The 26,541-nt window shown below is 37.0% G+C and overlaps 1 protein-coding gene across 1 annotated transcript in view; it reads right to left on the bottom strand.

Moving 5' to 3' along the window:
• Window positions 1-25,952, bottom strand: part of RYR2 (ryanodine receptor 2) — a 363,651-nt gene extending 337,699 nt beyond the window's left edge. Inside the window, exon 1 of the mRNA XM_034060766.1 lies at window positions 25,923-25,952. Coding sequence (XP_033916657.1) covers window positions 25,923-25,952 — 30 coding nt within the window. The remainder of the gene's footprint in view (window positions 1-25,922) is intronic.
• Window positions 25,953-26,541: the final 589 nt, after the last annotated feature.

Below are 26,541 nucleotides of genomic sequence, written 5' to 3'. Positions count from 1 at the left end.
AAATCACTTCAAGCATGGTGATGCCTTAGCATCTTGAGAAACAGCAAAGGGGTGCTGTGATAATGCAAAATTTCAAGTTGTTTTAAGACTAAAAATACATTCAGAAACACACTCGTTTCAATCTACTTCACAAGCCCTAGCTTAGCTTAATTAACCAATGAAAACCTAAAGACTGTATTGATGTGTGTATTTTAAATCACCACAATTTCACATGAACATACGCAGGAACCTTATTTTAAGTTGAAGTTGGTCCATAAAGACTGCATATATACCCCACCCCAATACACGCTATGTATTTTTCTTCCCAGCTGACAAAAACAAGAATTACTCACCTACTTCAGGTGTCTTCACACTGAAATGAACTACGCAAGATTGCCATTAGCTAAGCAACTGCAGAAGACAAATCCTCAGTGTAAATAAATAATTCATGGATTAAGAGTTAAGATTTAATAACAGTCAAAATATACACTGCAAGACAGACTCCAATAATTTTTCTATTTGTGCCTCTCAAAATTGAGAATTTAAGCATTTTCCACTCTTCCTCTGTGCTTTACTCCATTAACATTCACTGCTGTAGGATATTCTGCAGTCACGTAAGCAGACTGTATTCAGGCTTGCTTGCACTATTACAAATCAAGATCAATACCACAGGCTTTTACAGTAGATGATCTATTGTTGCACTGATGTGTAGGATGAGTACCTTTTGACTTGTTCCTCTCAGTGCACTGCAAAACCCACGTGAAGTTTAGTTTGCTTAGTCACACAACTAAAATAACCTACAGTTTATATTTTATTATGCTACATAACCCAAACTGCTGTGTTTAAACATTCAAACACCTGCAAAAATACATTCTACACTGGAAAAGCCACATGACTTTATTCAGCTAAAAAACATATACTGGATTTTTCTGAAATGCTTAAACAGTAACTTACTCATTGCAGGTAAACAGAAAACGTAAACAACCTGAGAGAAAAACAGAGAAAAAAAAGAAGAAACACAATATCCCTCATACTGATTAAGTCAAAATGGATTTCGTATTTAATCCCTTGTCAGTAAGTGAGCATTTAAAATGAATTAAAAGAATAATCAGTGATCCTTATTTGAGAAAAAACAATTACAATAAAACTAGAAATAAATCATTACTGATTTACCTGAGGAAACTGAAAACTTAGTTAACACAGTAAAAGATTAAATTTGGGACACAGACTGACACACACAACCTCCCCCAAAATATGACCCAAACCCAAAATGTTACTTAAAACCAGATCAAAACAAGACGATTATAAAGGAGAAACTACCTCCACAATAAAATCCTGAGGTAGAAGATATTTACTGAAAGCAGCTGAGATATACATATTGATAAAGTTTACGGGAAATTACTATGTCTATTTGAGAGAAACTGATGGTGGAGCCACTGCACAGGCAATTTTGCATCCACACAGACAAAAAATTAAACCTGAGAAAGGTAGCAATTAGACTGCTGTCATACATCACCGAAGGAGTGCAAGTATTTGTAGTATTGTAAGTTATGAATGCATTCTAAATTAATCTTTTGATAATTATATATTACTAAAGGACAAATTCTGGGACAAAAGTCACAGGAAAAGAGAACGTGGGTTTTAACCGTGATGGTAAATAGCCAGTGGATGATACTGTAAAAAAAAAAACCTGCTAATTCAGAACAGAGTATTAGCTGCTATGGGATTTTTGGCTTTGCTTTTGAAGAGACATGACTTACCATAATTATACAGTAGAGGATTTGGTGTAATCATCAAATATTCAACCTCAGACACCTAAGATGACCTCTCACAGAAGATTGGAATCAGTGGGCAAAACTTTGGACTTGTGGTAACAGGGGAAGACAGACCAAAGAGCAGCAGTAGGCTTTTCAATGCAAGGAAACCACAGCTGAATCTCTGGTGTGTCTCGGATCAAAGACGTATGCTATGGCACTTTCAGAAAGAGTGAAATGCTCCTGTCAAGAGACAATATGTGCAGTTCAGGGAGTGCAGGAATGTCCAAGTGTGTTTACCATCACCACTTTTAGACAGCTCTTACATATTCAGGATCTGACTCTAAAAAAATTATAGGTACAGCTGCCAGGAAAAATCAGTGAGAGCCTTCACCATCAGGCAGTTCTTTGAATATCTTCATCTCAGAACAGATACCACAGCAAAAGCCTTCTTAGTGGGAAATTGTTTCCATCAAAGTTACAAAACGCAAGTCTCTCAGGCATCTGGTTGAGCAATCTTGAGATACTTGGTTCAGTTCAGTGTAGTGCATCAAAATCTGTGTGAGCTATCAGATTGTGCTACCATAAAGCAAAACTGAACTGCATTGAATAGCACAAGCCTGGTCAAACCAGAAAAGCAGATCATTAAAGACTGTAATTCCTGCAACAATCTTCCCCCCAGTCCAGTACAGACAATACAATCAATACTTTGTGGTTGCTTCTCTGCTTCTTATGCAAGGGGCACTGCAAGGGAACACAGGGAGGTGTTTTCACAAGACAAGCTGGTGGGCAAGAATACCACCAGCAGCAATGAGCAAAAAGGCAACTAATGAGAATTTCTAGGGAAACAAACTGTTCCTACCCACATTTTAACAGGTTCACCCTTCTACATGAACTACATTATTTACTTTTCAAGCAATGTATGGGGATGGTTTCATATGAGAAATGGCATTTTTTTCTTTATTAGTAAAACAGTCACTCTGTCCCTGATTAAATGACACAGCTCACTATTTTCCACAGAAGTAGCAGCAATTTAGTATGGAATTCATGCCTATCCTCTTGAAAACTTGCCAAACCTTTAAGTACAGTAGACACCATTTGGGAATTAAGTATTTATTTCTAATCAACAGTTATTGGTTAAATGGAGCAATAATGTAAATTCTTCATTCTCCTTATTAGCCTAAGGATGGGAGAAACACATCTAGCAGGGTGGAGGGGAGTACTCATGATCCCTCAGAGACACACACATCCCATTTACAGCAAATACACAGCCCAGTGGCTGCTTCATATAATAATGACAAAGATAATGAATTATCCATTTTGTTGTCAGGGCAGGAAGAAGTATTTAATTTTTTAATTTATTTTTATTTTACACCCAAAACCTCAAAATGACAGTATCACCATCAAGGCCAAAGTAAAAGACTTTTCTGCTCACATACTTATATCTTAATTCTTAAAAATAATGTATGCTTTTCCTTATCCTTAAGTTTCAATTAAATATTATGTTATTTTCAGTATAGACTGCTTTTGAAAATGGAATGGAGGTGTTCTGATTAACCTCCACCTTAAATCTTATAAATGAAAGAGGACCTACTATCAAACTTTAAAAATAATACTTTCTTAAAGTCACAACTAACAGGAAACCTAACATTTTGCAATTTTTCCACCTGAAATGTACAATATTTTTAGCCAACCTTTCATTTTTCAGTTCTCTCCCTCAGGATCTCCAGTCATTAAGTGCCATCACTGAAAGGTGGGAATCGGTGACCTCTATTTCAAAACACAGGAAGCTCAGAGACTCTCACCACCTGGTTACCACCCTGCCCATCCTCCTACTTACAGGAAATCACTTGCAGTGGACAGCTCCCAGCAAAAAGCAGATGTTTACCCTCTTCCCTAAATCTGTACAAGGGGTATTACACATGATGCCTGCTGCTTGGTGAGAAAGTGAGCAATAACAGGTGCAGTGCTGGGTTTATTGCCACATGAGGAAATTCCCTTCATCTCATTGTCTAACCTCAGACTGGCAGATTCAAGAAGAGCCTGCATTTGAGTATTTGACTGGGGGGCAGTTAGCTTATGATCATAATTAATTTTAAGCACATGGCACAGCAACAGCTATTAATTTTTAGCTTTAATAAAATTCTTACTATTGTTCAAGACAGACATGCACTTTTAATATTAATCAATTCAGCAGCCTTTCAGAGGTAAAAAAACCCCACTTTACAGTTCAACTTATTCTTTTCAATGAAAATCAAATTCAAAACACCCATACTGCTGTTTGGGGTTTTTGTTTGTTTTTTTTTTGTGTAGGTTGGGTTGGTTTTTTTTCATTGGTTGGTTGGCTTGGTTTTAATTTTTTTTTTAAACAAATTGAATCTACTGGAATTAAAAAAGGTATCTTCCACCTCAGAGATTTAATTTGAACACTGGCATTTACTAGTTACTGCTTTCCAGCATTCAAAGACAAGATGCCTTTGGATTTACTGCAAAACAAATCTATACATGCTTAAAGAGATTTTACTCTTTAAAGGATGCTTAATAGATTTTACTGCCTTACCAATAATACATTTTGACTAAGTTTGTCGTCCGCCCAGGTTAAAGTGTGTGCATTTAGCTGTGGCATACATACCACAGACTGCCTGTCCCCTCACAGCACTGCATAATCTATGACCTGTTCCCTATTTGCTCTGCTCACTTATACATGCACAAAGGGCAGAGCCTGAACCACTCCTTATCTGCCCAGTCCTCACCATAGCAGTATACCAAGGCATGGATCTCTTCTGCACTGGAAAATAGGAAGCTTATGCAACAATGGAAGATCACATCTCATAGGACCATCGGGCTGCAGCTCCTGCCCATGACTATCTGATCACAGTTGCTGTTGACTTCTTCGGCTGTCCTGCCAAAAAGAGATGCCCACCACAACTCCAGAGGATTTCTTTAGCTATCACATCTCACTCTCAAACACATGAGAACAGCAACATTACAAAGGAGCAAAAGGGAGTCACAAACTCAGTTACTTCTCAAAGGATTTTTTTGTCAAAATTTGCTGTTGCAAAGCTGGGAAACAGATTAAAAAAAAACCATTAAAAACCCACTTTTTTATTAAAAAGCCTTCCTTGTCTATTAATACTGAACCTTTAGCATAAGCCTGCAAAACAAAAATTATAACAATGGTTGCAAAAAAATGCGGTAATATTGTTATGACTCACTGCCCCTTCCAGTGCCAGAACTAGGGATCATCAATTAGAAGCTGCACACAGCAGCTTCAAAACAAACAGAAAGTGATGCTCCCCCATAAAACATATACTCAACATGGAACTCAAGCTGCCACCAAATTCAGTATCACCAGGTCCAAGACAAGACCACAAATCACTGCAGGCTGACATCACGCAGCAGAGAAAGTATATTCTTGTCCCCATCCCTTGCTGTTATTGACCACTACTGGAGATAAAATACTTGGCTAAAATGGACCCCTTGGTCTTCAGTTATTCCTTCACTTAAAGTTCTTATGTAATCTATAGCGAAAAAAATGAATACAACACACAAAAGCACTGCAATTAAGGATAAAAGCAGTCTAGTTTACTTCACTGGGAGCACTGATGCAGAACACAGTGGAAGACACACAGATTTTTGAAACATGCTGTAAGCAAGCACTGAAGTCTGAGAACAGCCTTTCTTTCAAGACAGCAAGCACTGCTTTAGCCTGGAATTTTTATTTCCCAAGTAAGATAGATCTCTGACATTAAATCATAAAAGCACAGTCTTGTGTGATTTAACTATTCCTTTTAAGGCATTATTTGCATATTTTTAGACCATAGAAGGGGGAAGCATATATCCACAAATGTAATATAGGGCCTGACAGAAAAAAAAAACAAAAAAACCCCACAACCCAAACAGTAGGCAAGACCAATAAGAGTAACTGGATACAGTTTTTATTACAATTTTTACAGTGTCTTTCCATCACCTGAAGTGAACTAAATACTTGAGCAACCTTATGTAAGGCATTTTAGCTGTGAGTCATCTTTAAGTATGCTCTTGCATACTAAATAACCTGAAAACAGTTGGTACTTCATGCTGAATGACATCCCTGTTTTGCTTAAATCTTCAGATTCCTTCTTCATATAGTATTTCTGCTCATTTTAGAAACTGTATTACAGATTCCATATCTTTGTTTCTGTTTGCCTTTTTTATTCACCAGTACAGATCTGCATTTTAGGTGAGCCATTAAATCCAGGAAAAATGCCTTGTCTTGGTTCTCACTGGACTTAACTACAACCATAAAAATCATCTTTCATTCTTTTTCCAACAAAGTAATACCTGACAAGATACGTGTGTACTTAACTAGGAAAAGAAACACAAATGATACTGCTAGAAAAGTATTCTTTCACATTACTGAAACAAAAGCAGAAAATCTTGACCTATGCACAGCGTACTAGAGGTAGCTTCCACAAAAAAGAAAAAAGAAATCCACTGTGTTAAACCATCAAATGCTTTTCTTACTCAAGTTTCCAACTACAAATTCATTGCTTTACCAGAACACAAAACAAAAACACCTTTATGGTCTTATTAATTCATTGCTCCTCCATTATTTTCACCTGTACAAACAAATCACAATATGTAACAAAAGCAAAACAAACAAAACACCAACCCTGCACAAAACCACCAAACTGAATTCTCAGTGTTTCTACAGAACAGACATTTCTAGAAGAATAAACAAATTCTGAGGGTTAATTACCTTCACTTGAAATACTTCATTCAAAATTTCCTACAATAACAATAATACACTGACACTAAGGGAGGGAATCCAACAGCTACATGCAATTTAGGATTTCAGATGCAAATTAAGAGTTTAAATTACATTACCATTAAGGATCCTTCTATCTCATTGCATTTGTCTTCAGGACTTAAGGATGGTGGTACTCTCTCATAGCAAATTGCAAGATGCTTTGACTCCTCATCCAGAAGATGTCTGGTATTTACTTAACAGTTACAAACAAATAACATTTAAATAAGCTCACTTTTAAGCACAAATAAAAGCTGCACCAACCACTTACAACATTAGTACATTTGCAACACAGAACAACAAAACAAATCAATGTACATGAAACAAAACACATTTTGTGCACAGAAGAAAGAATTAAAAGTTAAAAACTACATCCAAAGCCAACTTGCATCTCCTTGGAAACATCCTCTGACAACTCCTGTATTTATTTAATTCTAATTCCAACTACTTTTTAAGCCCTTCAGGAAATTCTAATTTAAGGCCATGAACTTTATTAGCCTACATTCCTTCTAATTGACATGGAGAACCATTTATATTCAAAATAAATTATATATGGCAACATATATCCATCAAGATTATACAGATGCCAGACTTCAGGTTTCACAATACACGACTGTAGTGGGCTTACAGCTCATCCATTAACACCTGAAACTTGGGACAGTTTAGGGCAAATTAGTTGGTGCTTCTGCTCACTCTTAATAAAATATTCTATTCAAATACTAGTTTATGTGAGGACCTGCACACTCCCGCATCATTCAGTGAAAGAGATCTCAAACACTTTCAACTCTCCATGATGCATGCTTTACAGTTATTATTTGACTATACAGTTACTTAGAATAATTGTTGTGTCCTCTGTCATTTTCTCCTTTAAGGATAACTTCTCAAAAAGAATATCTTCCTAGTCTTTTTATTCTGATATGCCATGAACACAGGAAACATAATGTATGCTACTTTAAATACTACTAGTATAGACCAGGCAGGATTTCAAATTGAACAGGCAACCACAATTTAGAACTTCCAGTTCAGTAACTGCAATGTTTCCCTCCCCTTCCCATCCTATTCTTAGACGTATTATGCCTTTTGTAGGAGATTTTTTCACATATTTCTGATACAGAACGTCAGCTAAGTTGCAAATAAAGTCACCTTTTTTTGTCCAGTCTTCTGTCCATTAAGCCTTGAATCTGTGCACTGACTCTCAGTATCCTCCCACGTAACGTCCATATTACATATTCTCATCCTCAACAGTGTTGCACTGCAAGTCTCTATATTCTAAGTCATCGTTGAGTCTAGAGGAGTCCAGAATGGACCCCAAGACATCGCCTGTGTCCCTAGGCACATTATTTCCCTGTCCCTTCATCTCATCTCAGTGTTTCATCTTGTCTATGTGGAGTTTATGCTCTCTCAGGCAGGAACCACAGCTTGCTGTGCTTTGTACAGTAGCACAACAGCACCCTCGCCTCAGCTCAGCCCTCCAGGCACTATGTAATACAATCAATAATAATAATTAATTTTGTCCCTTGTTTCCTCTTGTACCCGCAGCTGTGATCTTTCCTCTAATAAACATGTACGCATTGTAGCTCCCCAGGTTTTGTCTCACTGGAAAAGACACACATTCCTCTAGTCTCATCAGACCTAGCTAGAATATCTTACCCAGTTCTTCAAGAAAAACATAGTAATTGGATCTCTTTCCTCAAGTTCTACACCAAAATTCATCTCCTTCAGGTATACTTTCATTACTAAGGCACAGTACACTATTTCAAACCCATAGGTTAAGGAAGTAAGAGGTAAATACAAGTGTTTCAAAAGTAAAATACAAATGTTATATGGAAAATTGCATTTTCCATATGTATAATTATGTCTTATCAAAGTAAAAGGTAACAAAAGGTACCAGTCTGTATATGGAGTATATCCCTCACTACATATTGGGACCTCAGACAACAGTTAAAATTATTTCAATAGATTCCGACTGACATTAAACACAGGAAAATGCTCAGCAAAAACATTCATGTTCTTTCATCCATACTCATACACACACACCCACACAAGTAGTCAAGAGTCCAACAAAGCCAGAGCTCTTCTGGAGAGACAGACCTCAAATCAAAATTAGTGTTTTCTTGCCAGCACCAGTCATAAGCAGGTTTTTTGTGTCAGTCACTTCAATACTGCAGCACCTAGTGTTAGACGGAAAATACAAGTCTTTACCACATAACCATTGCTAACATGACTTTTTAGAAGCTCCTGCTATGGATGGCTCTCACACAGCTGATACGTGAAGGTGAAGAAAAGTCAGGCAACTTGTGTCATTTTTACCTGAGTACAGACACTACGCTTCAAGAAAACTAAATAAAATTTAGGTTAAACCACAGGCAGGTTATCTACACTAGCACATCACATCACTGCCATTTGGTTGCTATCACCAAGGCAGCACCATATAAGCAGCATTAGAACATCTTATCAAGACGTTATTGTCTTAGTATTACATCTAGCACTGAAACAGCGACATGTACAGCCAGATTCGTTAAGATAGAACTTGTCTGACAGTTCAGTGACCTCATCCTTAATCAGGAAATGCTGACAGGAGAAATGCTGTAGTTTGAGAGATCAAACTGTAAAAATACCTGTCCTGTCTGCAGTTTAAAAGTCAGATTGTAACAGCTCATGAGTTGAACTATTCACATAGTGTAGGAAGATTCAGCTTTGCAAATGCAAAGTAATGCTATATTTGTGTGTAAATTCCTTTGCAAAAAGTGCAACATTTCTCTAAAATCAAAGCTGATTTCATATTTCAAGTTTTATATCTTCCAATCCACAGAGATTTGCAGAAATTCTTCTTGTTCATTTTGGACAAACTGTGCTTTTTAATCACCAATATTGATAAAGATTTTACATAAAATAGTTTTCCCCCTCACACTGAACTGTCCCCTGAAGTGACATATAGCAGTTAGACACTGTTCTTGAAAAACTATTTTCTTTTAAATTTAAAAGAGTATAATACAGCTTTATATTCTCTATGAAGAATGAGCACAACCAGAGGGAAAAAAAAAAAAGAAATGGGGGGTTGAAAGAAGTTTTATAATGAGAAATAAAGATATTTTTTTCCTTCTCTCTCATATTTTTTCTGGAAAATAAAAAAAAAAACCTAACAAAAAAAACCCCACATGCCAAAAAGTCTTCGATTTCACTGCCCAGTGTCCAGAATTGGAATAAGGGAGATTTTAACCAAATGAATTCATATTTAAATTCTGAAAGAGTACTCTAGTTACTGACCATTTTAAAACTGAATATGAACGACTTCTCTTTACAAAGTTCTTCCAAAGTCTACTTTTATTCATTATGGAAAAAATCCTGCAGTCATGGTATACAGTTCTGTTCATGCTGTCATAGACAGCTCATGCTGTCTTGCCTGGACTAATATAGGTATTTTTTTCCTCTCTAGGTGGACAAACACCGGAACAAAGGAAAAAATTGCCCTGAGATGCTTAGTGCTCTGTATCTCTGGAGATGCTCGGAAGCTAGACAGACTAGATGATCTTGAGAGGTCTCTTGTGACCTCAATGATTCTGTGAAAAACCAAAAAAAGTGCTAAGCATTGCATTAATAAAAATTTCAACTCTTCGGGCTACATTAATCACCAAGAAAACCCCAGTTCAATTAAAACACCTGCTCAGTGCCCAGGAGCTGCCAAAATCAGCAGGAAAACAATGGTGGTTATAATTAATTTAGACTTTACATTTTTGATCAATCAGTCTCCAGGCAATACACAGCAAAAGGAATGCAACTTCATCTTCAGACTGTAGATGGAAATCTGGATATGATTGCACATACCCATTCACATTTTAACAAACCCAGTTTTAGCAGCAGAAGTAGAAGATACAGTGACTTTAGTTTAGCTGAGATTTTTTTATACTAAAAGACAGATCTGAGGGTTGTTTTATTTTCCAGCAACACCATACTTAAGCTTCCTCTTCAGAGGATGAATTTTCAGAAATCAGAGGCCACACCTCCTTAGCCAATGAGTTGTCAACTAGATGACACTCTCTCTCTGGAAATAAATACACATTTTGTGATAGGACCCTCATTATCTTCACTCATAATCACCAATACTCATGGAGGTGCTTCCTACAAAGATTCATAACTGAATATCAGGATAGAGGGGCAAAGATTAAATTGATTAAATATTTCAAAGATCCTGAATTTCTTAAGCAACAAGTAGCCTGAATCTGTAATGCTTGTTCCACAGCTATCTTTATAACCTCTCCATAGCTAAAGAAAAGTGGCACTTCATTTTTCCATTGTCTGTACTCCACTATCTTGAAAGCCCTCCCATCAGATTTCCCTCCACCTGATCCAGAAACCAGAGAGAAAAATGAAAAATTGAATATTTGTAGTTTAAAAATCAATCCATATTCAAGTGATGTAGTTAGAGGCAATCAGAAATAATCACATTTTTCATGTTTTACAATTCTGTTCTAGGAAAAAAAATTACCTTTTTATTCTTCATCTTGCAAGCTCCATGACTAAAAAAATGCATGATTCATTCCCTCTGTTTAGCCCAGTTTGCCAACTAAACTGTGCCAGCCGAGCTGTGCAGCTAATGCACTGAAATGTGCCAGAACAATGCAACAGAATTTCTACTGCCCAAAGTTTGACAAACAGAAAAACGGGGGGGGGGGGGGGGGGGGTGGGGGGGAGGGGGGGAGAGGGAGGATGATAAGTAAAGATTAAAAAATAAGGACTAAAAAAGTTCATTAAAACTATCAAGATGTTTGATAGTTCCCTTAAGCATCCTTAGTAACCTAATAAACAACCCCAAACAACATCCCCCCAAAACAAAAATTCCAAACAAACCACAATCTACAAATAATTCTTCTCTGTAAGAGAAATCTTCAATTCAAAACAATATTGAAGAGGAGGGTTCCACACTACAAGCTATACCACAGTTTCATAGATGTCATATTGACTAATTGTGTGGGAAAGATACTTCTATCAGCCAATCTTTAATAATACTCCATTTGGTCACTTGATCATCTCCAAATCTCATAACAGCAGCTCCTCTCAACTCCCAGTGTCAGTTCATGAGCATCATATTGTGAACCATCAATTACAATGATACTTTCACACATCTCTGAATTTCAAAAGATCACGATGGACTTTGTGCAAATTCAGCTACAAAGGCTTTCTCTCTGCAATTATTAATATTCTGCAGCTTAATGGGCTTAATCACAATGCACTTTTTCTTATTCTGTTTGCTTCTACTACTGGTTAGATACTGCCTGAACATACAGCATGTAAAAATTCAATCCTTGGTATAAATGACTGAATCTGAAAATCTAACATGCAAATAACAGCTATCATCTCTAGATAGGATATTAAAAGAACACTACTGAAATAACAGAAGTTACACAACCAAAACCTAGTGAATTCTAATACTGACTGACTACATTTTCTTATTTCAATTCCCTTACACATCCAATGAAAGAAATAGTGCTTGGCTAGGAGGTATGAACTCAGGATCTTCTGTTAGCACTGAAGTAAAAGGTTCAGGCCCAGACTAATATGCCAAAAAAAAATTGCCAGGTGCAATGAGAACTGCCTTCCATAGACCAGAGGGTTAAATCAGAGAAACACAATCCATTCCAGACCAGCTTTCTTTTGCTGCCCAGAAATTGAAACTAGTGTAATCAAAAGCCAATGAGAAATTAATTTCTCCTGGAAGTCAGCACCAAACCTCTGCAGCTCAATTCTGATCTCTTTCCTATCTTGCAAGACAGAAGGGAATGACAAATGTCTTCTGCAACATGGTTTCCCTCACCTTATTAGGAGTGGGAGAAATTGGTGCTTTGGACTACCTTCCAGACCATTAAGTATCCAACTCCACACAAATTCTTGTCTGTCCTCAGACCACAACTTTACTACAGCTTTCAACAACAACTGTCAAGTCTGTAAGAAATCTATTTATTATTTTATTCTACTGTACATCCTTACTGAGGAACACAAATTACAAACTAGAGCTTGCTTTCCCACCCTGAAGGGGAAAAAAAAACCACACAATAAAACATACAAACATAAAAATCCCTATAAAGTCAAGAACAACCATGAATCAACAACAAGAAGAACAGAGAAGAAAAGCAAATAATGTGTATTTGCAAGCAAGTTTCGAGATCTGTGATTTTCTTTCTTCACTTTGATTATAATTAACCCCTATAAGGAAGGAATAAAAGGAAGAAAAAAAAAAAAGGCAAATAAATGTAGTCAGAAGATCATGCCATCGTTTGTAATAATTTGTCTCCAAAAATAGAGAAATCTCTGGATAAGACAACTGGAAAGCAATGACTACTGCAAAATAAAACACATGAAAGAGTGCACAGAAGGTTTGGTTCCATGTATGGAAAATCCAGTAAGTATGAAGAGACACAGACTATTTCAGCAAGAAATACACTGGAAAAGGACAATTACCAAGTACCACAATGCAAATCCTGTGCAACCAAAACCTGATTGGAGATCTTTCCATTTAAGCCTTTCAGTTTTATTGCAAACCAGAAAGTGATAAAATTCAGAAAACTAGCAGACCTATTTTACTATTTACCTTCTGTCTACAATGTACCTGACAGTGTACATAATCTTTGTTGTTTGACCACTGCCATAGTTGAGCAATACTACACATTGAGAGCTCAGTTCCATGAAGTGCTGATATTCCTTTTAGCTAGGCTTGCAGACTCCAAGTAAAAAAACAGGAGGAGCTTGAGATGTTTCAGAACTTTGTGACAAGATAGTTTCTTACCTTGAAGTAACTGAATCATTCTTCAATAACTAAACATAAGCCATTGTACTCACCTAAAAGTAAAAGCTCCAAGACAGACTTCCCAGCTTGTAATACAGACCAAGAAGTTTTTCATAAAAATATAAAAAACAGAAAAAGAGTAGAAGAAATAAATACTAAAGTTGTTTGCATGTATCAAGCACCTGAAAAGCAGTACTTCCCCACAGCATAAATGACTACGTAAATTAAACAGTATGTATAATCTCAAATCTAAATTAAAGCTGACGCAGGGTTCCATGGCTGGCATACTAAAATTCATGCTGGACACAGCAAAAGCACACTGATAAAACAAATTACAAATACTACTCTGAAAGAACAACATTTAGCTTCTTAACAAAGGCTTTGGGGAGACTTGTAGGGAAAAAAAAGTAAAATCTGTCTTCTCAGAGAAGAGAAACGAGACAGGTTATTACCTTTGAACTGGACAAGATGGTACATCTGTGTGGCAAAGTTGGAATAACTTACCAACAATATGATGTAAATATGTATGTGTTGCTTACTATCCTTCATAATACTTTTAAACTAATTGTGTAAAAGCCAGGTCACACACTTTCAGTGCATAAGCAAGATAAATATTAATTGGGCTTAAAATGGCAGACGAGGATTTGCATTTGACATATATAGGTCATTATATACAACACTGAACAGTTCTATTAGTGTACAATTCAGCTCTGGTCAAAATCTAGAGGAGGCTTGACATTAACACCAGTGAGAGCAGATCCAGACTTATAAAGCACATACGTAGCCATATAAAGACCCTTACAGTCATGGACCAGTAAATCAATTCATAAAATATTTAAGAGATGAAGAGTGAATTATATATATATTACACTAAAAATAATTTATTTTAATTCTGATTGCAAATTAATTTAGGTAGTAGGTAAGGGAGATAGGTTTTCACTTGAAGCAGACTTTGTAGTACAGAATTTGTTTTTAGACATCTGGCAAGAAAAAAAAAAGAGAGAGATTGATCATAAGTTTTTTCTTCCAGTCATTACTAATAAAATAACTCTTAACAACCTGTTATACCAACCTGCCTGTTTTATGTGTTCCTTTCATTTAAACTATTGATACCTCGGGCAAGGAAAATTAAATCCAGCTAGGAATTTTGAAAGGAATGTGAGAATTTTCTTCAGCTGATTACCATTCAAAGGTATACAATAATGCTGCAAACCCATTTCACTCTGAGAACTCCTGGTTTCTCTGCCCCTTGAATACGATATGTCACTAGGGTACAACCACTAATAGCAAACTGTAACTTTCGATTAAGAACTTACTACAACAAAGTGCACTTCCCAAGCTCTAGATGTGGTTCCATCTGTTAAACTCTAAGTCTGTAACATACACAAATAATAATTAAAAAACCTCACTCGTCAACAGGAAGTCACATAGGTACATAAAGAAGTAATTTTGTCAGCATTCACACTCCCATGCAGTTCACTACTCAAACTCGCTCCTTCAATGAATGTCTGTTCTGACCCATGTTAGTGTTCTCTAAATGTTAGAGAATCAAACAGTTAAGCAAGGCCTTCCTATGTGAAGAGAAATGCAAATGCCACGCATAGAAACAAATCTCGCCCATCAAGTTCTGAAAGTTGAGCATTTCTTACACACGACATTAACTGGATTACTTTACAGGATTACAGCTTCAGGAAACCAATACAGTAACTCACCTAGAGGTTTTCTCAGGGTCAGCAGAACATACCTTTGGGCAGAGAGCCATGGTATATACATACCTTAAGCCAAGCACAGGACTCTGCAGAAAGGTGATTTACCAAGCCTGAGGGGCAAAGCCCAAAACAAATTGGTTTGAAAGGGAAGAATATTGTCACTGGTGCTCTTTTATCTTTGCAGCTGTCAAGTAAAAAATAAATTGTAGAACAGAAAACAGAATAAAAAAATTGGGATAAAACAGAAAGTGTCCAATTCTGCTTCACTAAGAGATTTATAGAATAAGGAAAAAAGAAATTAAGAGACTTCAGCTGCAACTGCAGCTGACATACGAGTTATAAACTACAGTTCAACTAGAAACTTCAAAATAAAAAACAGCAATGAATTACTTCTGACATAATCAGAATAAAGTGATGCCTGTAACATTATCAATAAAATATGTCAGCACTGCAGCTGGATACACTTTTAAATCACATTAATTTTCAGTAGATTAAAACAGGTATGAAAATTCCTAATTTAGAACAGAGGAAAAATAAATACCTACATTCTCAGTTGGCTGTAGTCAATAAATAGGGGTAAACATTTCAATATTTAAAAATGCACATACACAGGTACACAGTTTTTACTGAATTAAGTCACACATTTCACCTAGAAAACAATACCTCCGTTCACCTTCAGGAATATGAAAATTTAATTATCACTACTTAATTCCTCATTTTTCTCCTCCCATGGAAAAGGAAAGCTTCTTTTTGTATTTAAACTCAGTTTTATTACACTTACTATGCAAAAGCATCTGTTTTACTTTGGAGAAAAGCCATGCAACAAACTACACTTCTCAAGAGAATGACAAAGCTCACCCATGAGGTTTGCCATCCCTCCCTTCTACATTCCATCCTTCTCTCTTTCTGAACAAATTCTGTTCATTTGAAATTAAAGATAATGTAGTCCATGGAACTGAAGCTCAATGACTTTAGGCTTTTCAGAGGTCAAACATGCAAAGGAAAAGGAAAAAGAAAATGAAGACATCAATACAAATGATGTGAAGAAACACGTGTTACTTAAGTTCTCATTATAACCTCTGTCCTACTTAGTAAACTTGATGTGGCAGTTTTAGTACATTCTTGTTCCAAAAGAGGAAAAAACTAAAAGACCTTGATCTTACTCTTTGTCAGATCAAGTGTGATATTTTTAAAAAAAAAAAATTTAAAAAAATCCAAATTTGAGGCCCCCCTTCCGGAAAATATGATTCTACAAGTTAGAATGAATGCTTAAATTTACAACTAAAGACAACAGCAAGACTTGCCACAGGCTTAGGTTGAAGCCCTATCAAACTTTAAACCAGTAAGAGCAATCAAACCCAGTACCAGCAAACAGGGATCTCAGTGTCTGCGACAACACAAAGAAAAAGTAAGAGCAATTAAACAAGAAGTTTTGGACTCTGAGGCAAAAAGTCCAACCAACAGCTTCAAATGAACCAGCAGATAGCATACAGAACAATTAGAATACTCTTTTTATATGAGATACTGCTAACAGTCTTCAGAAATGGACTTTGAGACATAACATTGCAAGTGATATTCTGAAATGATCCAAAATTCCAACAGCATTTCTTCTAGACGATTTCAGGAACCTTCTCATGTCAAAACTGAATTTACAGGATCTTACTATGAGAACCCTGGTCAGCTTAAAACAGAGATCAGGCCTTCACTGATGGTTTGTTTTACAACCATTTGGTTTTGGAAGCTTTAAGTATCAAAAGTAGTAACTTTTAAAATTAATATTCACTACATTAGAAATACTAAAAGTCATTAAAGCATAAATACTGACTGACATACCTGACCAAGCAGTCAAATTATTATGTCAAGACCTACTCAAAAAACATTTTAGTATGTGAATTGTCATTAATTCACAAGCTTAACCTAAAGAAATCTAGTCAACAGTGATGAAACACCTGTCATTTGAGAATATTTTCTGATTTACCTGTTTCATTCTGAGTACTTCCCTGTTGTATGGAAAAGGGGATATGCATTCCATCTCCCTTGTAGTCAGAACAAGACTTCATAAATGCACATAATGCTTTATGCATTAGCTTTGCAAAATCTACTTCATAAACACACAGGAAATAGTAAAAATATGAAATCACCTGACTGATGCTTATTTTCAGTCTAACACTCAGTGTTAGAATGACACAGGATTCTTATTACTGTTGTAGAGCTAAAGGATTCTTATGCATCTGTATAGGTATCTAAGTGGCCGCTGTCAACACTGACACCAAATGCTTTATCAACGACTGCTTCAGGATGAAGGACATGTGTCTGTACAGAGAGGTTTAATCATCTAGCTTGCACTTAGCATGCATCTGCTAGGTCTAATAGAATAATTCCACTTTGCAACTAGAAAAATAAACATACCATAGGTGATTTTTTGAAAGTTTATTAGCATGGCTACATTCCTGATGTATTATGAGGATCAGTTACTAGTGAATTAATCCATCTATCCAGTAATTTACTGAGTCTTAGGCTGACCTACCCAATTACTTCAGCTAACTTTGAACACTCTTCAAATTCCATTCATTCCTTCACCCAAATTCCCATATATGGAATTCTACTTAGCTATCACAAGAAGGGAAAATGCCCATAAGACCAAGGAAAATTACCTGGCATATTCAGCAAAGGAAGACACCTTCCTCTTCTCCCTTTCTCTTTTTATGAAACCCCCACACAAAGCCCAAGAAGTAATTTTTCCAGCTTTGCCTGGACAGAAGAAACATAGCTGGAGGAAACGTACTGCTGGCTTGATGCCACTAATAGAACTCCACTTTCTGGCAATTCCCTGGAAAATTCACAAGCAGCCAATGAAATTATGTGTTCCTTTCTTCTATCATTCCTTTGAAGAAAAGATTTAAGCAAGGACATTCTTCAAATTCAGTGCAATCAGTTTTCACAGAGGCAGAGAGTCAGGATCTGTCAGTGTTCAGCATTTGGTTCTTCCACCTAATATCCATGAGATATTTCCCACAGTCAAGCAAAAACCAATCAGCTAACACAAGTATGTTGTTATACAGCATAAGTTACTCAAAAATTCTCTGGAAAGCTGCCTCATAAAATATATCTTAGCACTCTCCTGTGTTCCTACAGTGGTCAGAATATGAATAAAACCAAATAAAACCAAAAAAACTTGCACTGAAATTTCTTGAATGTCAAAAATTAACTGATCCGTGCATCTTAGGAATGGTACCTTGTCAGCTTTTACTGAAGTCCCTCTTTAAAGTCTACTGATTGCTAGGTAACCTATGACATTTCCAATTTTCTTCAAGAGCATGGTAATTAACATGGAATTAACATTCCTGATTATGTTAAACATTAAAGCATGCCACAACACTGAAAGAGCATACCCATCTTTTATTTAAAATTTAATGTAGCTGCTAGTATGAATGGTCCTATAAACCCATTAATAACACTGTAAAGCTGACCATTATAGCATTACATTTAAACAGAAAATGCAACTGTAGAATAAGTTAATACAGCTCATGTTATGACACCTTACCTGTCACTTTCCAAACAATAGGAACATACATAGTAGTTTGGTTTTATTAAGGAATATTGAGAAGCCAGGCAAAGCTTCTACTAAATTATAGCACATGCCTCAAACATAAATCATTTTGAATCTGTAGCTGAGTAACATATCAGGCTCTAGAAGTAGCAACCTATTTTGAAGAGTTCAAGCCCTTCACCTGACAAGTTAGTCCCTCATAATTATGTAAAAGAGAAGAAGAAAAGCACATTTTCTTTCATAAGTGGATATATAATTAGCTAATGAATCTCACTCTTATTAACAAGGGAGCACAGCATAAAACTATGCTGCAGTAAATGCAGATGGGATTTCCTGCTACTCTTTGTTAGGAAACTGGGGTGACCTTTTCTGTGATGAAGTTGAAGGCAGTGGCTGCCCTTAAGTTGCTCTATTTGCTACAACTAGAACAATGAAATAGCACTGTTGTGCCCCTGATGGGCACAGAATACTGCAGTAAGCTCTGTGTTGCTGTGGTTGATTTTCAAAGGCTTAAACTGTTCTCTGAACTACCTTCTTTATGCCTTTTCTCAATTCCTGAGACACATCCGGCAGCTTCTTCAACAGGCTTCCTATTCCCAGAGTGATGCAGGCAACACAGCCACATGGCTTAAGTACCATACACGTGCAAAACATAGCATAGGTCTTCATCAGAACACAGGCTAGAGACAGAAAATCACACCAGGTTATTCTTACTTTGTTGTTGGGAAAAATTCCAGGATATAACCGTGTCAATAATTCAAGTGTTCTGTTCTCACTTCTACCTGACCACAGTTAAGGTTTAAAATGGGTATTTTCAGGATGTCTGGAGGAAAAGCACCAGGATTCACATTTCAGCTTTCATTAAAAGAAGATTCATTACTCTGAAGTTTTTACTTGCCACATTTTATAAAAGTCTCAAAGTTTTTTAACGTAAATAAGAAAAAGCACTGACAAGTCACTAGGACTAACCTGGCTTTTACTTTTCCAGCCATCTTACTGATTTGGGGTTGGGTGTTTTCGGGGGTTTGGGGTTTTTTCACTTGTTCTTCAGGAAAATCATACCCTCTTCCTCCTACTTCAGAATATTATTAATATTACTTCAAGAATTCATTTTATGAATTCAAGTACATATTAACACAGGACAAGTTAGACCAAATTAAATAGCTATCTGTATAATGCATAAGTATGAACTTGAAGAAAACATAGGAAAATTAGTGTGCTTATATTATGTACTTCATTATCTACTGCCTCTACTCCACACTCAATGTTTAGTATAAAATTCAAATCAAGTAGCTCAATCAAGGCAGCACTCAGCTTCTGGTGGTTTTATATGTCAATAAGAAGTTCCTACTTTACAGAACTTTCTTCACAAAAGAGGAGACCACTTTTTTCCAGAAATGAACTCTAGAATGGTGGTAGCAGGAAAACATTACCCATGCAACCTTAGAAATTACCTGAGGATTTATTTTTTTGAGGAACCATGCACTTGCAATCAATAGCAAAATTGTTCATGGTGGATAGAAAAGCAAGAACCTCATTAATATAAAATACAATCAAAAAACTGCTGTAATTTTATTTTTACATTAGCACCATGAAAGTTACTAAGTCATCTCAAAAAATCGGAGAGCTCAATTTCCCAGTAGTGATGCACTAAGGGATTCATCACATAAGCCATACAGAAAATCTCCTTGCAGCATCCTAGCTGGAAGCAATTCCAGCCGGAAGACTAAATCTTTCCATAGAGTTTCGCAGTAGTTTTCAGAAACAAACCTGCATTTACACAGGAAAAACTATTATGTGTACATTTCTAGCCATTCTGCCCACAAAAAAAAAAAAAAGTCTGGATAAGAAATCCTGGTGTCCTGGGTTCAGCAGCAGCAGTTATTTTTCTCCTTCTTAGTAGCTGGTGCAGCGCTGTGTTTTGACTTTCAGCCTGGGAACAGAGCTGATAACACTGATGTTTACTATGACCAAGGACTTTGTGAGTCTCATGCTCTGCCAGGGAGGAGGGGAGGCCAGGAGGAAGCAGAGACAGGACATCTAACCCAAACTAACCAAGGAGGTATTCTATACCACAGCATGTCATGCCCAGGGAGGTAACTGGGAGTTACCCAGAAGGGCACTGTCTTCTTGGTCAGGCTTGTTTCAGCGGATGGTATCGTATTCTCCTCCCTTCTTACTTCCCTTAGTATTATTATTATTATTATTATTGGTGGTATCAGTAGTGATTTGTGTTACGCCTCAGTTACTGTACTGCTCTTATCTCAACTCATGGGAGTTACATTCTTTTTATTCTCCTCCTCATCTCTCCAGGAGCGGGGGGGGGAGGGGGGGGGTGTGTGGAGGAAGAGAAAAGGGGGGGGGGGGAGTAGAAACTGTATGGCTGACTGGAATTAAACCACAACACCTGGTTACACCAAAATCAGTAGTTCTACTTTCACTCATAAGACCTTGAGTAGCACTTGAGAGCAGTGACCACCAGATCCATTAAAACTGACATACACAAAACCCAAATATTTTTTAAAACTGGTGCTATTAAAAAAATACTTTGATCATTTGACTAATGTATCGATTTTGGCTATTCTTATCAACGATATATAGCAAAGCTCCATTCTGTGCCACTTCTGTATAGAAATTGCAAGTATGTATTTGCTAATGAGTAAAGAGATATTTCTCCTTTTGTGCACAAATTTAAAAAAAATAAAAAGATAGCCAAAATATAGAAAATATATTGCTGACTTCTTCCATCAGTAACAAAATGGCAACAACCACACTAAGGGAAAGTTAAAATTCTTTCGTTCACCCTGATAAAATGCGTTAATTTCACAGTTCAAAGGTTATTTATGTACTAGTGCCATGACATCCAACAAAACAAATTTATGTGCCTCAAGTTTTATTAGGAAGTATAGGAACACATATGCAGTTTCTGAATATTCTTTTGCCACCCACATAAAGCCAAGTCTACTTTTTCAGTCAGTTCAGGAAATTTAAACAAAACCTTACATGTATTCAGAAAATAAAAACAAATCTAATGTTTTAACATGAAGCACCCCTAAGTATAAAAATCAGCAGAAAAAGATCTCTGTATTTTCAATCTAATTTGTGTATTTCCTAGATGCAGCCCACTGTCAGTATTTCCACACATAGTCAGTTTCCAGTCTTCCCGTGTTTCAGGGAAATAATTCAACACATCACTATCCCTGCACAAAAAAGACAGCTTTACTTTCCTGATTTAGAATAATCCCATGCACTTTCTACACAGCTACAGAAGAGGAAAACCACCTTTACAATAAGCCTGTAATAATACAGCATCCAGAGAAGTGAAAAGCAGTCACAGCTCTTGAGATCACTCTAAATCTTGGGTCAGAAATTAACTGGAATTCTCTCTTTACAGTCTGTGCACAGCTTAAGTTCCTGCACTAGATTTTCCACAGGCCTTCACAATACTAAAGAGCACCATGCATCAAAACATCTTCAGACACTGAAAGGAAAAGCAGCTGTCTCTCAGAACATTAGTCAGCCAACTCAGGGCTAGCAAGAAACTTCACTGGTGGACCAACTATTTGCTACAGATTTTCCTCGGCCTCCTTCTCACACATCAGATAAAGACAACTTCCAGATGCAGAACACTGGACAAGATAGTGCATACACTAGACAACTGATTTTATCCAATAATATAATTTAAGTGGTGGTATAAAATGTTCATCAAACGATTTCAGAATAAAGAAAAAAATTATATATAAAATGTTCTCATGTAATTCCCATAAAAGAAATGAACTACATGTCCTAGCTAAAACCCACTCACTACAAACAGCCTGTCCAGCTGAATTCCAAAATAGAATTTGAGATCATATTCAGTATCTGTACTGCAGTGCAGTGCCTTAGAGAGGAAGGTACAAATGCTGCAATCTCAGCCACACCATCCTTCACATGAGCTCTTAAAACAGTGGTCTCTTGTGCCTGCCCCTGGTGAATTTCCAGAAGTCACATACTGAGAGGTACAAAAATCACTTTTTAAAATAAACAAAGACCAGCCAGAGTATTTTTGCAGCATTCTTCCCTTCTAAAATTAATCCTAATATCCAAGATTGCTTTTGAGTATTTTCCTGAGTGCGCTCTGGCAGCTGTATGCTTGATGATTGCAGCTACCGGACTAACCTATTTTGATAAAGCCCTTTAAAGATAGCAGCATATGGGAAGCATCAAGGGATTAAAAAAAACCAAAACAACAAAACCCAAACTACAAAACAAAAAACACCACCCCCCCAAAAAAAAGCCTACCCTATTTATTTCATGGAGAGATTCATGTAATTATTATGTGTAGGTACTTTTTTAATAATAATCTTCAGATCTTGTTTTTCCAGATCTTGTTTTTTGTGTCTAATTCTACAGAATCTTCATTCAGGATGGCATCTAAGCTTATGATTTTTAGTCAGACTTAAAGTGACATTCACTGCATAAATGATACCATAACAAGGAATATCTGAAACAGAAGTTACTCTGGAGTTACAGAATACCTGCCCTTGCAATGTGACCACAACACATCCTTCAGATGTAATTTCAGAATGAAGAGCAAATTCTCTGCCATGAACTCCATTCTTTTATTACCTGAAGTATTAAATCCCAGCATTCAGTAAATAAAAATCTTTTGCATATCAAACATGAAATCTAAATAATGCTTAGCTTCATTTGAAAGTACTCTTCCAATATTGGAAAGTATGTTTCCACTTTTCTGACAGTCACACTCAAAACAATTAAGACCATGTAAAAAACAAGGCATCACAGAATATGTTCAAACAAGCAAAGATCCTATTTTACTGTGAGTTGATAAGTAAACAGATTGGGGTGGAGGGGGGATGGAAGTGAAAAAAAAAAAAGCAAAAAAGCATTGGAAGAGAGCACACAGTGGAACATCAGCATTTCAAAGGGAAAAGAAGAAAAGAAGATGACTGCAACGACCTGAGGAAAATGTGCTGCTCAGACTGTTTCTGATTTCCCACAGGCATGGTAGTCTTCACTGTCTCAGAGGACAGTGAGAACAACCACAACCCTGTCGACCTTACTTTAGTGTTCTCTGGTGGTGTCTCTTACCATAAGCACCTAAAACATGACATGCCTCTAATTTAAGAAACTCCACAAGTCCAGGAAACCATGCATCCTGGCATCAGGAGCATCCCAAGATCAAAGAGACAAATCATACATTTCTCAGTACTTTTAGGTACATATTGCTGCCAAAATTCAGGGCACCTTTAGCCAATATTCGTAAGTAGTAATTTGTTGAAATATTGCAATTGTTTTAACCCTATCATTAGCTTATCACTCCACTCTACATGAAGGCTTTCCCTTATGGGGGTGCTGCACCACAAAAAACAGTCCTTTCATGTGTGCATTATGGAAGGTGCCTATGCACTGAGGCAAAAACTTTTTCTGTTCTCTCCTGGAACTCTGAATTATTTTCACTTTGGTCAAATTACACATTCTAAAGGAAAAAAAAAAAAGCCAAACCAAATCAACACTAGGGGGGGAAAAAACAAAAACAAAACCAAAAACCACACATAAGAAACAAAACATCCAAACAAAAAAAAAAAAGCAGGTAATTTCCCTTTCAACTGTAAATGGCTTAGATTCTTGAATGCAAAGACTAAACATTGAAAGTTTATTCTGTACACATCTTTCTCCTCCTAAACCAAAAAAAAGTCTCCTACAGGGAATAAGTCTTTCCCAGACACATAACTAAAACAAGCAAGAGCAGAATACTTACTCTTCGTCACTCCTCTTGGACAGCCCGTATGTATTCAATGGGAGAAGTCAGGAGAATGTATATCCAAGACTAAAAAAGGCTGCACATAACACAAGGTCATTCCTACCTGGAGTAATCAACAAAGTAATGCGAAAGACCCCTGCCTGAGGAGAAACATGTAATTCACAGGGCAGTTTCCCTGAGGAGAGATGAGCAGCACAGAGCTGAATTCCAGTCTGTCCAAATTTATCTCAAGACTGTGAAAGGACTGATGCTTCCAGAAATCCAGGGCATTAACAGGTTACATCCACTTCTTGGAAGTGACGTATCAAACACAAAATTTTCCCAAAAGAAGCAGAAATCCAGCCTAGCAGCAACATTTGTAGGAGGAAATGCAGGATGCCACCTTAGCAAAAAATAAGAATAAAATAAAAGCAGCAAATGAAGAAGGGGAATCATCAGGAAAATAGGAACGTGTGAAAAGGAAAGTGAAAAGAAATTAACAATCAACATATAGATGGCAAATACAAATTCAATTTAGTAGCTTAATTAAAAAAAAAACACAAGGATTTTTTTTTATCAAATAACATTTCATGTTTCTCCAAACATTTGCCATAATATAGAATCATAGAATAGTTAGGGTTGGAAAAGACCTTAAGATCATCTAGTTCCAACCCCCCTGCCATGGGCAGGGACACCTCACACTAAACCATATACTGTGTTTACATTCCAGGGTAAACCGTAAAGATGCTACAGTAATTTTGAAATGTCAGAAAGAGGACCTGCCAATTTAGCAAGTTTATCAGGTCCTACCAAAAGGAGAAAATATGAAGAGCACTATTTTACAAGTAGCAGGCCTACAGATGTCATCATTCAGGTACTGAAAGCACAGAAGCCTTTTTGCTTGCATAAGCTGTTCTTTGAAAAGTTCTATTTTATCTATTGAGTCATTTATTGTCCTGGTTTGAGCAGTAGCAGTCATTTTTTCCCCTTCTTGGTAGCTGGTGCAGTGCTGTGTTTTGACTTTCGGGCTGAGAACGGTTGCTGGTGGCACGTACGTTTTGAGTTACTGCTCAAATGTTTGGTTTTGTCCAAGGCCTTTTCTGAGCTCATGCTCTGCCAGGGACGAGGGGAGGCCGGGAGGAAGGAGAGACAGGACACTTGACCCAGACTAGCCAAAGAGGTATTCCATACCATAGCACGTCATACCCAGGATGTAACCGAGAGAACCCGAAGGGCTGGAGCTCTGGGGGGATGGAGGAGGTATCGGTTGGTGCTCAGTCGGGCAGGGTGGGGTGAGTTATGGGTTGGTGGCTGGTGAGGTGTTGTATTCTCTTCACTTGTTATTGGCTTTATCATAATTATTGGTAGTAGTAGTAGCAGTAGTGATTTGTGTTATACCTTAGCTATTAAACTGTGCTTATCTCAACCCGTGGGGGCTACATGCTTTGGATTCTCCTTCCTAACTCTCCGGTAGTTGGGGGAGCAACGGGGGGGGAGTGAGTAACGAGCTCTGCGGACTTGGTTTAAACCACGACATTTATGAATCTGCCTGTCCCCAATTACTGCTTTAAAAATAAATAACTAAAAAAAGAAACTGCAGCAATTCCCAGGTAATACCCAATTTCTAGTGCTTTCTATCAACGCCATTCGGAGAGTTACGCACATCTAATAGCTTTAGAGAATACTAATCCAAGCTTTCTAAGAATAGACAGAAGGAAGAACGCATCAAGAATGTGTCTGAAAGCAACTGACTTCTCCAAGTAGTGTTCATAACTGTCATAGTGGAAAGAAAAGAGGAGTAAAAATCACTACTTACATCTACTACAGATCAGAGATTCAAAACTTCGCATGAAAAGGGTATTTGTCAGGCTGTATTTTTCCTTTTTTTTAAAAAAAAACACAGAACGCTTCTGCCATGCCTCAGTTTACCACGTTCAAGGTCATTTTACCACCAGTACAACATTCTAAAAATTATTTTAATCATTGTCCAAGGCTGGGTTTGCCAAATCTCTATTAAGCCTGACGCACATTATCAGGAGTGCTGCTTTACGTAACATGCTGCTGCTGTCAGGTGCTGTAGTTCAACATCACTGTATATGTGCTGAGCAGTATTTGCATGCTCACTGCTTCCTTTCCCTATTAAGTATTCAGATAACAGTCTTTCCATGAGCTAAGCTTAACATCCAAACCTGCAGTAAGATTGTCATTCCAAAGAAGGTTTACTAGAGAGAAGTAC

The sequence above is a fragment of the Melopsittacus undulatus genome, chromosome 3 (genome assembly GCF_012275295.1).
Source record: "Melopsittacus undulatus isolate bMelUnd1 chromosome 3, bMelUnd1.mat.Z, whole genome shotgun sequence".
Lineage (NCBI taxonomy): Eukaryota > Metazoa > Chordata > Aves > Psittaciformes > Psittaculidae > Melopsittacus > Melopsittacus undulatus.
The sequence above is the reverse complement of the archived record's forward strand: the minus strand, read 5'-3'. Positions and strand labels throughout refer to the sequence as shown.